This window comes from Crinia signifera, chromosome 7 (genome assembly GCF_055691185.1).
Source record: "Crinia signifera chromosome 7, ASM5569118v1, whole genome shotgun sequence".
Taxonomy (NCBI): Eukaryota; Metazoa; Chordata; class Amphibia; order Anura; family Myobatrachidae; genus Crinia; species Crinia signifera.
Window position 1 is genome coordinate 191,904,366 of NC_139223.1, and position 16,804 is coordinate 191,921,169.

The 16,804-nt window shown below is 40.7% G+C and overlaps 1 protein-coding gene across 10 annotated transcripts in view; it reads left to right on the top strand.

Moving 5' to 3' along the window:
* The window catches only part of ATF2 (activating transcription factor 2), an 88,851-nt gene extending 72,818 nt beyond the window's left edge, over positions 1-16,033 (top strand). For all 10 annotated transcript variants that reach the window (XM_083154737.1, XM_083154736.1, XM_083154741.1 and 7 more), the window contains one exon: positions 12,975-16,033. In XM_083154737.1, the coding sequence (XP_083010863.1) occupies positions 12,975-13,198 (224 nt within the window). In that variant the 3' untranslated portion in view covers positions 13,199-16,033. The remainder of the gene's footprint in view (positions 1-12,974) is intronic.
* The last annotated feature ends 771 nt before the right edge of the window (positions 16,034-16,804 follow it).

Below are 16,804 nucleotides of genomic sequence, written 5' to 3' on the forward strand. Positions count from 1 at the left end.
CCCATCACATCACATGTGTAGTCAGCAGACAGCACATACATGGCAGCATTGTGGAGGCACAGAGTGATGGGAGGAATCTAATATACCATAACCCATCACATCACATGTGTAGTCAGCAGACAGCACATACATGGCAGCATTGTGGAGGCACAGAGTGATGGGAGGAATCTAATATACCATAACCCATCACATCACATGTGTAGTCAGCAGGCAGCACATACATGGCAGCATTGTGGAGGCACAGAGTGATGGGAGGAGTCTGATATACCATAACCCATCACATCACACGTGTAGTCAGCAGACAGCACATACATGGCAGCATTGTGGAGGCACAACATGATGGGAGGAGTCTAATATACCATAACCCATCACATCACATGTGTAGTCAGCAGACAGCACATACATGGCAGCATTGTGGAGGCACAGAGTGATGGGAGGAATCTAATATACCATAACCCATCACATCACATGTGTAGTCAGCAGACAGCACACACATGGCAGCATTGTGGTGTCACAAAATGATGGGAGGAGTCTAAAATAACAGACAATTCAGCCTGATGTCAGCAACATGGAGTCGCGACCCCATGGTGAGCAGGTTGGGACCCACAGTTTGAGAACCACTGATCTAGGGCGACTATCACTAGGTTCACCACCATTGGTCAACAGTGAATTCGTCGACACCTAAGAATGGTCAACAGGGTCAAAAGGTTGACACAAGCATTCGGTCAACATTGGGAAGGTCAACAGTCAAAAGGTCGACAAGTTTTTCTAGTTTTTTGCCCCAAATGTCATCAAAGTCTACATGAACACCGTCTACGTGTACCTCGTCCCCTCGCATGACTTGCTGCGCTTGCCATGCTTCAGACATTATTTTATTCTCCCACCACGCCCTAGTGGATGGTAGGGCATGAAATACCGCCTGTCGGCAAAAAAAGTGCAAAACTTGTCAACCATCCCAATGTCGACCTTTTGACCCTGTCAACCTTGGGTCTGTCTTAGGTGTCGACCTCATTTCTGTACTGCCTAAGTACGCACAATGGTCCACTGTTGTCCGCTATATGCATGAGATATTTTTGAGGCAAGTGGGTGGGTGTTACTTAAATATCCACTCCACCGACAATGCCGCAGCCTCTCTACCACTGGCGACACACACGCACCATAGACAAAAACTCTTGGTAGAATATTTCTTTGGATGGAAATTGAGGAAACAAAATTTTGTTTGCCACATTCATTTTTTACCTATCACTTTGCTGGGAATAAATATTGCCCTCAATAGTGCCAGGATTTTCACTGAATCTGAATATGATTGCCAATATCCAATCTTTCACCACACTCATGATATATAGCAACTGAAACCGGGAAAAATTATTAAGAGGGATATTCAATCTGTGCAGATATATCCCGACATGGGTAGTATCAGGACTCGACTATTCAATGCTGTCGTTAACTACCGCATTGAAGGGTGTCCGATCCACCTTTTTTTTAAAAAATTCATGGCTGTTTTCTGACAGCTCGCGGACGGTTTCGCCAATCCACGGACTTTCCGACACTCAACAGTCGGAACATTGAATTCCGACTGTCGAGTTACTGTCGGATCAACCAAAAACAGCTGGGATTCTGACTGTAGGGAAGTTCCGACAGTCGGAATCCCGAATTGAATACCCCCCTACCAGTTGGATCTGGGTTAATGCTGTAAAGCGTCCCTCAGGTGGTCACTAGTCTACTCGTTGGCATTAATTGAGCCTTCCCTGCACCCTCTCTCTCTATCTTGCACTCTCTCTCTCGCTCTCTCTCTCTCGCTCTATCTCACGTGCTCTCTTTTTTGGCTGCGATCTACAACGTTCCAACCAGCTGCTGCCGCTGAATAAGTGGCCAATTTTGTCCCCGGTATACAAATTTGTAACAAATAACAAAGCAGGGAACGCATTAGGCAACATTCATAATATATAACCCACAGCTTTCTCCTTTATGATTTAATGATATTCCAGGATATTTGTAAATGTGGAGATTGTCCCTGCCATATGCAGCCACTTCATTTTAATTTGCCAGTGTCAGTAATTCAGGAGGATAAAGAAACATTGCGAATTGCATGCAAACCGTTCCTCAGGTGCTCGCGATAAAACTTAATAGCCTCCATCTTTACTTGTAGTCATTTTAAACTGTTTTATCAGAACAGGCAATATTTTTTAATTTAAAAGAATTGAGCGGTAAAGGCAACTTTCCGTCGCCATATATATTTAGAGAAGCTGATTTTGTCATTTCTGAGCTGATAAATCTTACTACACGGATGCGCAGTCATTTGACAGGGCTGGAGAATAACATTTTGCAGTAAATTGGATCGGCATAGGCATATGTTGGAGAGCCGTATTAACAATGATTGCAGGCAGGATGAGGCTATTATCCTTTACATCTGATAAACCTACATAATGTCAGCTCCCAATATCTGGCATTGTATGCTCTGTTTGCCTTTGATGAGCTCCCAGTACCCTTGTAAACATGCCATGTTTATATTAGTCTGCTCGCTAAATGAGTTTCTGGGGTTACACAATTATTAGAGCTGAATGAGCTGTCATATGGTGCAATTCTGTTATATTAAATAGTAATGTAGGGGTGCAGTGGCAAATGCAGGATTTTTAGAGGGGGGTTTTCAAATGTAATCCAAAATTTCCAACGTTGCGGGGCATTTGTGCAAGTACGCGAGTCTGGGAGAGCGGTAACAGCCCCAAAAATTGGTCTTTTTTATACACTGGATACTGTATGGAATACAGTATTGATATTTAACAGTACATATGGTCTATAGTATAGGCTGTTTCAAACATTTAAATAAAGTAACCGGTCAGGAAAAGGTTAAACATATAATAAATAAATACACAAACATAATCGAAACAGTATTGCACTTTGTAAGCTCACAATCTCCCACTTAATGGTAAGGCTCCTGTCTCTTCCTCCTGGTAGCTGCTCTCTGCTCCATTGCGATATTTGAGGGCTTAGATGTGCAGCAGCTCTGCTCTGTTCCTTACACTGCATGATGTGGTGGCAGCTGTATTGATCATATTATATACCAGCTATTGTTGGCATAATTTAAGGCACTTGCCAAGGAGGGGGGTTTCCGGGCAACCAGAACCCTTCCCCCCATGCGTTTGCCTATGGGGTGCATCTAGGATTGTACATCTTAATTTCAAACATAGTAAGATGTATTCTCCTGAGACTTGTAGTTCCACACAGGAAAAAAATAAAAGACACACTCTATAGTACTAAGCACTGTTAATCAGAATAATGGAATAAACTCTGCAATCTAGCATAGATCAAAATTCAGGTGACTAGCTTAACTTTAGGCCAAAAATTTATTAGCTCACCAACCACGACCAAATCACCTCAACTGGTTCAATTCCAGGGCATGGGACCCCTCAAATCAGCACATTCTAACGTCACACTAGTAAGAAGCTAGTGCAACATATATATTTTATTTATAATTTTTTATTATTATACATTATAGACAGTTCTTTATATACTGTAGCGCACACATATTCAGCAGCACTGTACAGATATCAGTTGAACGTTCACATCAGTCCCTGCCCCATTGGCGCTTACAATCTCCCCCCCCCATTCTATGGTTATTTTTGTGGGAGCCAATTAACCTAGCAGTATATTTTTGGGATTGTGGGAGGAGAACGGAGTATCCGGAGTAAACCCACTCATACACAAAAAGCAGAAGCTATGTGTTAGGAGTATTACATTGATGAAAATATTGAAATCATTCAAAGCTAAATTGTATAATATATAGATGTAGATTGTACACAATAGACACTGAGGTATGCTAGATAGTTGTAAGTATATAAAAGTAAAGCATTGTATTTCCAAGTTGTGGGGACTGTGGCATTAACATCGTCATTGTGGCTCTTTGGTGATTGCTATCACTAGCTCCCATTGGCTTCCTGGAATTGTAGTTCATTAAAACATAATAATTGTTAAAGGTGGAGATGCTCCTGGGGTTTTACATGCGCATATTCGCACAGGTGCAAACCCCGACCATCGGGAACCGGTCTGAATCGGCCCATTAGTGATCAGGTTGAAAAAAAAACCTAAGATCTAATGTACTATATCACTGGTTCTCAAACCACACCGTTCACATTTTCCAGGTTACCCGACAGGTGCACTCATTACTCACTAACACGTTTTAAAAGATCCACAGGTGGAGCTAATTATGTCACTTGATTATGTGAGGAGACCTGCAAAACCATGCACTGTGTGGGGTCCTGAGGACCGAGTTTGTGAACCTGTGCACTCTATGAAGTGTAATATAATGTTTTATTGCGGTGCATGTCAGACTCCAATGCAGGGTTACGGAGCGATGTAGGGGCATTATCTAAGCCAGGCCTGTCCAAACTATGGCCCTCCGGCTGTTGTGAAACTACAAGTCCCATCATGCCTTGCCACAGTTTTCTATTCGGGAATGCTAAAACTATGGCAAGGCATGCTGGGATGTGTAGTTTGATAACAGCTGGAGGGCCACAGTTTGGACATGCCTGATCTAAGCGATCTAGTGAGATCTCTTAGAAAATACCCTGAAATCGCCTCGTGTGTAGGCCCCAATACTGTAGCTGAAAGCAGTTTCTTCTACACCAGTGTTTCTCAAACTCGGTCCTCAGGACCCTGCACAGTTCACGTTTTCCAGGTCACCCGACGGATGCATTCATTATTCACTGACACATTTTAAAAGATCCACAGGTGGAGCTAATTATCTTCCTTGTGATTCTGTGAGGAGACCTGGAAAACATGCACTGTGTGTGGGGTCCTGAGGACCGACTTTGCGAACCTGTGCTCTACACCATTTAGGAATTAGCAGAACATTTCAATGCCATGGAATTATTTTTTGTTTTTTCATCTAACAACCCTCTCAAGTTTTTTTCTTTATTAAGCCACTACTGTATTTGCAGTAATAATTAAGTCGGAACACGCGTCTGCAATGTTACTTTGGGGCGTCCTTGTAGTTTTTTTTCTACGCAAAACATTAGTAGAAATCTGTTCAGAAATGCCCAAGCTCTCTCCACTTCCATCATGATTACCGGTCTCGATACAACATAGCAGCGCTCGGCTTAACTCGTTTATGAGTTAAAACATCATCATCATTACCGTACAATTTAAAAATGTTTATTGGTTAGCGGAGCAATTTGCACATTTGCCATATACAATTTACAGTGATGTATTTTCATTGGCTTCTTAATTATCTTTTTAGGTACTGCTCAGAATTACTAAATTATTAGATTCAGCGTGCGTAATAGTGGATGTTTTCTTGTGCCCCGAGTCCTATTAATTTGTGCATCTCTGGAACAGCTGGTGGCATTTAGACTCTAAATACTGCTTATTCTCCTGAGTGCGCACCATTACAGTCAGGTGTCGGCATAATCGCTACCTCCACGTCACGTTAAGGCATCCTCGTAGATGTGAAAAATAATCTAGATTTGCCACGGAATCATTGCAAGGTGTGTTTACATCACATCTATAATTATGTTGCATTAGTTAAATTAAAAGTGTTTACACTACAAATTTTCAAGTCTGTTCATCTGTTACACAGAGACGGAGCGGCAAAGCTGTTCTTTGACGTGGTTCATTTTTCTTGTGATTTTTAAATCTAAAATTGAAACCAGAATATGTTGGAGACATTAATGAATCTGCTCAGTAAAATGTGTTATTCATTATTATGCCGGTAGTGTCGGCTGTTTAGAGTAAATGATGTCTTAGAACTTGGGTTTGAAAGGTAACGGAGGCCATGATACCTTTAATGGCAACACTAACTGCCAATAACGGCAGTTCAGTATTTAATCCCGGCTGGAACTCGCCTGCTCTAGACCCACCTCTTTATAGAAGTGAGTCTGTGTTGTCAGAAATGGCCGCGGAATGTCGAATCCGATGCCGTTTTTCTTCAAAATACACGTGTTTTTGACAATCCGTGGACTGTCCAAAACTCGACAGCCGGAACAGTGAACTGTCCAAAACTCGACAGCCGGAACAGTAAATTCCGGCTGTCGAGATACAGTCGGAAGAAACGAATACGGACCAGTATTCTGACTGTTGGGACATTCCGACAGTCAGAACCCTGGATTAAATACCCCCCTTAAGCTGGATACAACCTGTTGATCAGACATTTGGAGTGTGTACACTCACAAGAACATTGGTTTCAATCAATCAATCCTAGTTGTCTGGCTTTGTCAAAAGATTTTTAAACCCACAGGCCAGATCACCAGCCAATGGAGAATTTGGCATGCTCCTGACACTGTCTCATCCTGCTCCCAAACTTTGTTAAGCTTCCCACACAGAGCTAGATTTTTTTTAAACTATATTTCTGTTTTCGACCAATTGGAACAACCCATCATTTAAAAACCACCTGTGTCTGGGCATGATAACGATGCAATGCACGTACCCGCTGGTCATTCATCTTTCTTCCTGATCCCTTAAGCATGCAGACAAATAACTACAGGTCTTGCACGATTTGGCACACATTGTTCTGTGTGTAAGCATGACGAACGATGTGGCAATGATGTGGTAATGATTGAGTGTTCCGGATTTCTAGGGGAATTGGGAGACAGATTGGATTGTTCATAAAATAGTGCCGTGTGTGTGGGCACCTTTAAGCTGGGCATACACTATACAATTATCTGGCAGACCATATGTCCAAACTGGTCAGTTGGAATTAAAATTTGGTAATGTATTGGCACAAATGATAATGGACCATTTGTTCCCAAACACTGGAAAATTTGTGATTTAACCAATTTGTCTGAACAACCATTTAGACCCTTTTCCAGTCTCTGGGAGCAAATGGTTCTTTATTATTTGTGCTGATACATTACTAGATTTACATTCCAAACAACTAGATTGGACAGATGGTCTGCCAGATAATTGTATAGTGTATACCCAGCTTTAGTGCTGCTGGTCTGATGGAAATGGGAAGAATGAGTACAGTGACACAATTCTTTCAGCAGGTGGATTCAGAAATATGCAGCAAAATTGGTGTGTACGCATAGATTTAGGGCCCTCGTAACCTCATTGTAGGTCATGGACAAAGCAGTGTATTTGGGGCCAATCCACACCCACTCACGTGAAACAATGTAAACAAAAAATAAATCATAACGTGCACCTCCTGTGGTCCCGAGCCATCTCTCCACTTGCTTCCATGTAGTCAATGACTGTCAGCACTCTGATTGGTGGATAGCTCCAGCAATCTGTGACACAGTCAACAACCACAGGGGGGGTTAGGTCCGAATTGTTCTTCGGACAAATTGGCCTAATATATGGGGACCTTAAGGCAACATCTACAACCGTTGTTACCTGCAAGCTCTTCTTTCTCAGGCAACTGAACCGTTTTGTCCGTAGCTTATTTTTCCCTGATATTTAATTCACAAGCAAACTCCTGTGTAACTGATGATCCCATTTAGGACTTATTCCCGGGAACAGATAAATAGAGCAACTAGCCTTACCAGAGGCTCCCCGCAACATAAGGAAATGATCATCATCGGTGTAAAACTGTTATAGTGTATAATGGTATGTAGAGAAAACTCTATGGATGCTAGAAAGCATTGCTCAAATAGATAATATTTGGTGCAAAACAAGGAGCCTGTAACCTCATTTGTTTAAACTTGCATTGAAATCTAGAACATTGGCTGCATCATCGTAAAAAAAATCATGCATGCACTGCACTCACCTAATTACATTCCCAACTTAATTGGTGAAATTTAATAGGATGAGAGATTCAGAAAGTGAGAGATTTGGTAAGAAATCTCCAGGGTTTTTTTTAAAGCAGCAATCATTTACAAAATCAAACTGGTTTTGCAGTGTAAATGATTGCCACTTTAAAAAAAAAAAAAAACTGGAGATCCGAGACTGATCCATGCAGGCTAAAAGCTAAATACGCCAGGAAAATGAGTTGTATTTTCCAGGCATATTTTCGCAGCATTTAGCAGCCGTATATTATATACGGCCACTTAGTAAATTAGGAATCACCAGTAGTTCCCCCAACAGTCCACGTTTTCAAGGTCAGCTGTGGATTTTTTAAATGTGACAGTTGGTGATGCACATTGCATCGGCTGGGGGACTGGGAAAACCTGAACTGTTAAGGGTACTTGAGGACCAGGGTTCGGAACCGCTGATCTAGAGCTTTTGTACCAAAATCCAATATTAGAGTTTTTCATGGTTTTTGGTGTCTCACTTCGCTCGCTATGCTTTGGGATTTTATAATCTAACTCTATATCCACTTGTATAGTAAAGTATGAAAAACCTCCTGTTTTGTAATTTTGTTATAAAGGAACTCATCCCGACCTAGAGTATGTCAACTTTTTATTGTGTGTCCACCTATTTTATTGTCTACCTGCTGACCGCATCCCTTTGTACTTTGAGGACTACAACGCCTGGTAAAAAAGAGTGAAAACAGCGCCCTCTGGTGTAGTAAAAAAAAAAAAACAAGTGTTACACTTTTCAATCTTATCTCATGGCCATTTCAGTGCGTTCTCATGGAGGTGAATGTTCATTTTCAGCTGCACTAACACGAAGCAGACATGGGATTGGAATGAGAAGACTTCCCAAAAATGCAACGACCATAAAAGATGCAAGTATGTTGTGTCTTATTTGGCCACATGGACTCATTTCGCAGCTGTTTAGCTCTGCTTATCTTGTAGAAACACATGTCGTCAACTCAGAAGGGTTTCATTTATTTATTATTTACTTATTGACAGTTTCTTATATAGCGCAGCAGATTTTGTTGCGTTTTACAATTGGAAACAACAGTGATAAGACAAACTGGGTAGAAACAAACCGACATGGAGGTAGTAGGGCCCTGCTCGCAAGCTTACAGTCTATAGGGATAATAGGAGGGATACATAAGGATAGAATTCCATAGCACGGCAGTCCCACCAGATTACAAGACCGTCCTGATGGGATGCATGTAGATATGAATGCTACTGGAGGTTATTTTGGGGTTCCGGAATATGATAGGCTTGCCTGAAGAGGTGAGTTTTCAGGGAACGCTTTGAAGTTTGGAGGCTAGAGGAGAGTCTTAGTGTGCGTGGAAGGGCATTCCATAGGGTGGGTTCTGCCGGACAAAAATCCTGCAAGTGTAAGTGGGAATGAGTAATGAGTGAGGATGAGAGACGCAGATAGGAGAGGTCTGGTGGGGATATATTTTGAGATAAGTGGAGAGATATATGTTGATGTAGTTAGGTTAATGGCCTTGTATGAGTAGAAGTATTTTATATTGAATGTGGTAAAATAGAGACAACCAATGGAGGGGGACTGACAGTGGATCAGCAGACATTGAGGGGGAAATTTACTACAGGAAATGTGTAAAAAATAGGTGTAAAAATAGGTGTATTTGTATCCAGAAATACACTTATTTTTGACATTTTCTATCCTGAAAATACGGCAATTCGTATTGATGTGCTATCAATACGAATTGCCGTATTTTCGGGATAGAAAATATCAAAAATAAGTGTATTTCTGGATACAAATACACCTATTTTTACACCTATTTTTTACACATTTCCTTTAGTAAATTTCCCCCTGAACGTCTAGCCAGGAAGACCGGTAAGGAGGCAATTTCAGTAATCAATGTGTGATATAATGAGTGCATGGATTAGAGTATTTACCCTCCAAAGGACACAGCGTTTCACTGAACTAAGAAGAAAGACAATTGGTACATTCTCTACAGTAGTTTTGTTTTTTGCTCTTGTGGATTTTTTTAGTTGACGTCTTGGTCTTTCGTACACTAATACTTCCCAACCTTTCCGATTTTCCACAGTGTTTTTTGGTACTGTCCCACATCCTACCCAGGGCCAGCAGTGTCCCGCGGTGAGCGGAGTTGGGAATCCGCTTCCCACCGCTGCTCTGCGGTGCATGCGCACATTGTCTATTCACTGAGACAGAAGGGAAACAGGGCATGGTCTACGCCTCTCAGAGCACTAGCCATCCCCCCACAGTGGCAAAACGGGGGCATGGCTTAGCGATCACACTCAGCCACGACCCTTTTCTCAAGACCACACACCAATATCGGGCTCCAGAATGTTGGGAGGTATGCTTAATGACATATGTGGCCTACACACAGGGCGACTTCAGCCCCCTGCTAAGTGATGTAGGTTAGCACAGATCGCTATGCAGCAGAGATGTGTGCTGAGCGATCTGTGCGGACCAGTATTCTCACCATGAGAACACTGGTGACCTAACTAGATTTATACTGCATGCAGTATCTAATCAGATCGCTTCGTAATAGCCCTGAAATTATCCTGTGTGTGCCCCATTACTTTATACCCAGCATCAGTTTTTATTTAATAAACCCAGGTCCTCTTATCAGTTTCTCACATTTCCCCATAACCAAAAATCTGCAGGTTCTCTAAACAGTGTTGGCTGATTTATAGGTAGAATTTGTCTCCTATTCATATTACCATTACTGTTCTGAAAGCTTGGGAAATGTAAGATCCTATAAGACATTGCCATATAATGAGACACTCACCACTGTAGAGTAATAGGATAGGGAAGGTCACCGTTTGTATTTCTAAAACAGGAGAACTACCAGTGTTTTTTAATATTTAATAAAATAATGGCAATTGCACCTGTATATAATCAAATACAGGGTACTTGTGTGTTATCAGGGCGCCCATTACGTAGTTTACGTAGTGGTGTATTGAGAATACCAATACAGCACTATGCTGGCTACGTAAACTACATAAGTGGCTCTGTAGCCCTGAAAATACACAATGCTTAATATTCCCACTATCCACGTCATATCCCCAGTATCCACGTCACCGTGGAGTTGATTTTGTAAAGTGTAGCGAGTGTTGTGAGCGTAGCGAGCCACTGAGCTCGAAGCGTGGCGAGGGGACGCGGATACGCTCACCACACTTTATAGATTCAACTCCACGCCGATGTGGATAGTGGGGGTATGATGGCTGGTGTATACTTACCCTCTTCCAGCCCGGGCACTGCGTCTATCCCCACTGACTCCCCGCGATCCACGGTGACTCCCCGGCAGTCGCATTCAGTCCCCCTGCTCCGGCACTCCTTACAGACGCTGTACGCAATTAGCGTAGTGCCGCTGGGGGAGCAGGGAAATCATGTGATGTGCCGCCAGCGGCACTACACTGAATTACGTACAGTGTCCGCTGCGAGTGCCGAAGTCAGCGGGGATCGACAGAGTGCCCGGGCCGGAGGAGGGTAAGTATAAACCACACCACCCTGCTGCCTCCTTATATGCCATTCAATTCTATATACATTTGGATACAGAGGGGTATATTTATACTAAGATGGGAGTTCTATTTCAGATGGGATGTTGCTATGGGCAACCAATCAGATTATTTATTTATTTAGCCTTCTAGAAGAGGCTAAATAAATAAGAAATAAATAAGAAGTATAAGAAGTAGACCTCATACTTAAGAACATTGCTGCTGAGCCCTGCAGACATTTAGAGGTGAATGCAACCAATCGCAATAGGTCTATCATTTACTAGGATGCAATAGAGACATTATAGACAGAATCTGATTGGTTGCTATGGACAACTGCACCTCTTTTTATTTTTAGTAAATTGACCACATAGTCCCTTGAATGCTCCTTTTATATAGAACATTTATTTGTATGTATTAAACACAGTGGTCATCGCCATTATATAGGGAGGTGGCACAGGGAGGTAGCACTGATTTTTTTTCATATGTGCGTAATTTGTTTTGAGTTGTGTAGTTTCCATGGATACAAGGCAAGGTAAAGTTCTAAGTATATTGCTTTAATAAAAGAAACATTTTGTACTCGGAACCAAATGTATGACGATGGAGCCCAGCTAGTAACTGATGTACTGATGTCACTGGTTTATAATGAGGGAATACATTGCATAGATTTTGGTTTAGTGTACACTGTATAGCCAATGGGTACAGTGTAGGGTGGTCTTCTCTTCTGTATGCAAGTGGCCTTTTCTATTTCATTAGCTATGTGTGCTCCCAAACTGCTTCAGCAGCCGGGACTTTTATGGGCTGTGATGCTGCGCTTCATTAGCTGGATTTTATTGGCTATCCAAAACATGTGACAGCCGATAGCCAATAAGATCCGGATTTGAGAACCGAGTGAAACCGAACCCACATCTCTCTACTGGTAATTAGAAGGTTGTGCAGAGCCCTTTGCGCAACTCTGCTTTTCGCATTGCACAATACTGCACATTTTGATTGGCTTTATGACTGAATAGGCATAGCTGTGATGTAATGGCATTATCATATAGACAACATTCAGTGATGGTGTGTTGGTGAAACTGCGGGTTATGTAGACTTGGGCATATGCCTCAATACTCCTGTTTCTAGGCATATCTTATCTATTGCACCGAGTATAGGGCTGCTGCAGTAGCACATCAGCCCCGCTTCTTTGCATCTCTGCCATGCCCCATTAAAGTGAATGGGAGGCAGTCGCATACACATCTATATTTACTTCTCTCCACTTTATCACTCTCCAAAGCCAAGTACATCTCCCCTATAGCTGGCTCCGTGAAATTGGTGCCTGTTACAACGGGCATGCATGCATTAATTGTTGTGGTACTTGGCTTATTTGCACATAAAGGGCTGTATTCAATCTGAGATTCTGACTGTCAGAATCCTGGCCCGTTTTCGCCCTGCTCGACAGGCGGAATTCAATGTTCTATCTGTTGAGTCTCGAAAACGGACATGGATTGTGGAGAAACTACTGAATTCGACAATTCATGGCCATTTATGACAAAACCAATCCGACTTGTTTTAAAGTCGGATCTGTTTTAGCGGAATCCACCTTAAATGCTGCCAGAAATAGCAGCATTGAATAGGAGGTCGCTATTTCCTGTCAGAAATAGCAGCCGACATTGAATACCCCCCCCCCCCCTTAGAGTTTATACAGTATAAACATGTTATAAATCCAGACAGCTTTGTGTATAGGTGCGCTACATTTAGCAGGTCTGATAATACATATTTTTGTTTTTGTGCTAGATGCTGAGAAGGAAGAGAGCTCAGAAGACATTTCAATGCCCGGCAGCCCACAGACAGAAGCAATCCAACACAGTTCAATCAGCACTTCCAATGGCGTGAGCTCCACCTCAGTGGCAGAAGCAATAGCGACCTCTGTTCTCACCCAGATGGCAGACCAGAGTACAGAACCAGCCGCTTCACATGTTGCTCTGGCCCCGCCTCCGGCCCAGCCTTCAGGAAGTTGATTAAAAACTTGTGTATTGCATCATGTCTTCAGAAACGAATTGTGACTGTAGAAGGGAAAACCAATGAAAAGGCACTCTGTATTTTAGGAGCTGAAGAATAGCCTAAAATCCTGTTTTACTTTATACATTGAACAAGTTTTGCTCTTGTTCAGGAACAATAGTTTTTTTCTAATCTAATTTAACTAAATATGTTTTGTCTTAAACCATTTAATTTGTTCCTTTCTCCTGAACATACAGACACACATACATGTATGTGCGTGCTGGAGTGCAAAAATGTGAAACCTGACATTAGTTACTCCTATTAAGGGCCCTTATTCTGGTTGGTGCGGTAATATCCACGTGCGTTCTTGCCGCCGATGTTTTGTGTCTGCGCATGTGCAGAGGCGTCTCTGCGCATGTGCGAGCGGGGCGTACGGCCAAATCCCGCATGAAATGTGAACACTCCGAACAGGGGGTGGAGAGGGGCGTGAAGGGCTATTTGGGCTCATTACCATATGCATACGCCCCGCGTTTCATGGGCGTTCCCATGCAAACGCTGGGCGTACGTATGGTAATGCGGCCGTGACGCACGTGTAGGGGGCGGACATATGACATCGCCGGATGTCAGCTGCCCGCCCAGATCCCTGCTTTTGCACGGTAAAATGTCCGTGTGGTCTGAGGTTGCGGGAGCTGGTGGACCACTCGGTCCTGCATTCGATGGTCTGCGACCATCGAATGATGGGGGAGGTTCCCTGAGATGGAGGAGGCGTATTCCATGAAAAATACACGTGCGGTCCGTTCGGCCAGCTTCTTACCGCGTACGGACGGAGTTGGCGATCCGTATGGAAGGCGGGGTTTCGCACGCACGGTCCTGGCCGCATATTCGGATCCGGCCGCACCGATCAGAATAAGGGCCAAGGTTCTCTAAGACCCAGAGAAAGATATGGTAATAGTATTTGCTGTATCATGTTTTATACCAAAGTTCTGCATAGTCCCTTTTGATCTTGATTATTCCCAAGGTCATAATGCACTTGGCATGAGAAAAAAAGATAAGAGTTTTCTTTTAATCTTTTTGCCTTTTTAATTTTTTCTTCTGTACAGCTGGTAAGGGAGAATAACGGGACACATTTTAATATGTTTTTGTTTTTAGACTTTTTTTAATTGTATGTGTTATGTGACTTATGAACATTTTAACGGTGAGGCTCGTCACCATACTTTATAATTCAAATGTATTAATAGAGGGGGGAGGAACAACTTTTGCTTGTTATTTGCAAAAGATGTAGTCTAAGTGCAATTCTTAATTTTTTTAATTTTTTTTTCTTATCTTTTATTTTTATTTTTTTGTAAACCTGCTGAAAATTGTGAAAAGAAAAAAATACCGTTGAGTGCTAGTTTATTAGTAACAAGTAGAATAGTTTCTGGAATTTCACAGTAATGTGCTTCACTGGCTCCCCGACCTTATGTTTACTATGAGTGTGCCAGAAACAGATGGGAAAAAAACGACATTATACAATTCAGAACATATTTTTTGGGCATTGTGTTTGCAAGCTAAATTGTACTTAATCTTGTGTAAGCACTATCATCTTTCAGTAGCAAACTTTTGATACATATCTTGTAGAGAAACAAATCAGTATCTTGGAAATGTTAATATAATGTAAATTTGTGAGTCTGGGAATTGGGGGAGAGATTGGGACCTGTAGATTAAGCCAGCAATCTATGCTTGAATGTTTTTAAGATGCCTTCGATGTTCTGCTGGCCTATGGAAGACTGCAGGTAGAAATTAAACATGTGTGTTGTACAGTATGATAACTAACATTCCATGACATAAGGTAATTTTGTGTTGAAGGAGATGATTGTAAATTACACATTCTCATAAGTGAGGTTACCTGTAGGATGTTGAATCCTCTAAATGTGCCATTATCTATTTTGATTCACAATGCAATATTTCACGGATTACTAGAAAAGTAGAGTGTTAACGTAATTTTAAATCACTTTACAAAACTCTGATGTACGTAATCAAAGTTTGAGTAACACACATGCAACAAATACGTTCTTTACCTTTGTTCCCGAGAATGGTCATGTCTATTGAATTCCAATTAAAAAAATATAGATGGTGTTTTTAGGAGATCAATATTTAAGGCTGACTTTAAATAAATATGTTTAGTCAATCATGTTTTATTACAGTTGTAAGTCAGCGTGCATTTAATCACTGGATATGTATGCAGTGATCCAAGCTGAGGTTGTGCACTACTTTTTATTATTAATGTTTAATTCTCCTGCTAAAGGGATGTACAATGCATTGTTTTGTCTAATGCCAATTAACCTCAGCTACATAAAATGTGAATTTTGCAGGAAAGCTTTATATTATTTGTTATTAAATTAATTTGTGAAATATTGGGTCTTAAACTCTAATGCAGACACTTCTCACTTTATTTGTAAATTTAATTTTTTTGTGTTGTATTATAAAATTGCCACAGCTGTAAATTAAAATGACATCATGTACGTATGAAGAGTAAATGTTTTTGGTGAATGGTGTTAGTTCCGATATTAGAAAAAAAGTGTATCTGTGTTCCGCAAATAAGCGAGTAAATCATTTGTTTTGAAGCCCATTTCATGACATGTCTATACGTAGCAGTTTCTAATCTTTGGATTTAACATTTCACAAACTGTACGGCTTAACTTTTAGTACAGTTTGCATGAGTAAATTATGTATAAAAATAAAATGTTATTTAAAATTGTTTTTATTTTTAATAATCTTATTTGGTTACTGTATTTCCATGGTTTACAAATGTCTTTATGATCTGTCTAGGAGGCAAGCACATAAATGTACATTGAAATAAACATTTTAAAAATTAATGAGAGTTTGTGAGTAAATTTATTTTATTTAAATTTGAGGTTTCTTTCAAATGGATCACACATTTTTCACGAGAGCTGGAATGTAATATTGTACAAAATCACAACTATTGTTCATTATTTTCCCAGGATGCAACGAAGATTTAAATCTGCTGAAATACTGTAATGAAAATAATATTGTAACCCTGTAAATATATTTATTTTTATTATAGCAGTTTCCATAAAATAAGATAATATTAATTTAATAAAATTTTCATTAAAAAAAACATAATTGAATATAAAAAATATTCAAATACTCTTTCTTGCATATCTTACTATTCTTGTTTGGGTTAAGTATCTTTTAAAGACGCCTCTTATTAAAAATAACTAGTAATTAAAGGAGCATTATTACAAAACAAAATACTAAATTATTAAATCTGTTTTTATTTCAGTAGAAATGAATTGCAAAGTTAAAATATACATTTAATTGTATACAGCAAACATATTGATGCTGCTTTTCTGATGGTGTGAACTTTTTGTAATTACTATATACTGTATATATATATATATATAATCAAACATCTGTGTATTTTTCTATTCTGTCAATTTTAATTTTCAGTAAATGCCATATTTATACTTAAAAGATATAGAAGGGTGGATCAATAAGTACCTGTGTTTGAAGACAGGTGGTGTTGCTGAGGAAAGTTGGTATTACTATCGTGTACTACCATCTTTCAAACAACGCCATACCAAATTTCTGATTGATTCATACTGTAGGTTAGTTTTGTTTTCCAC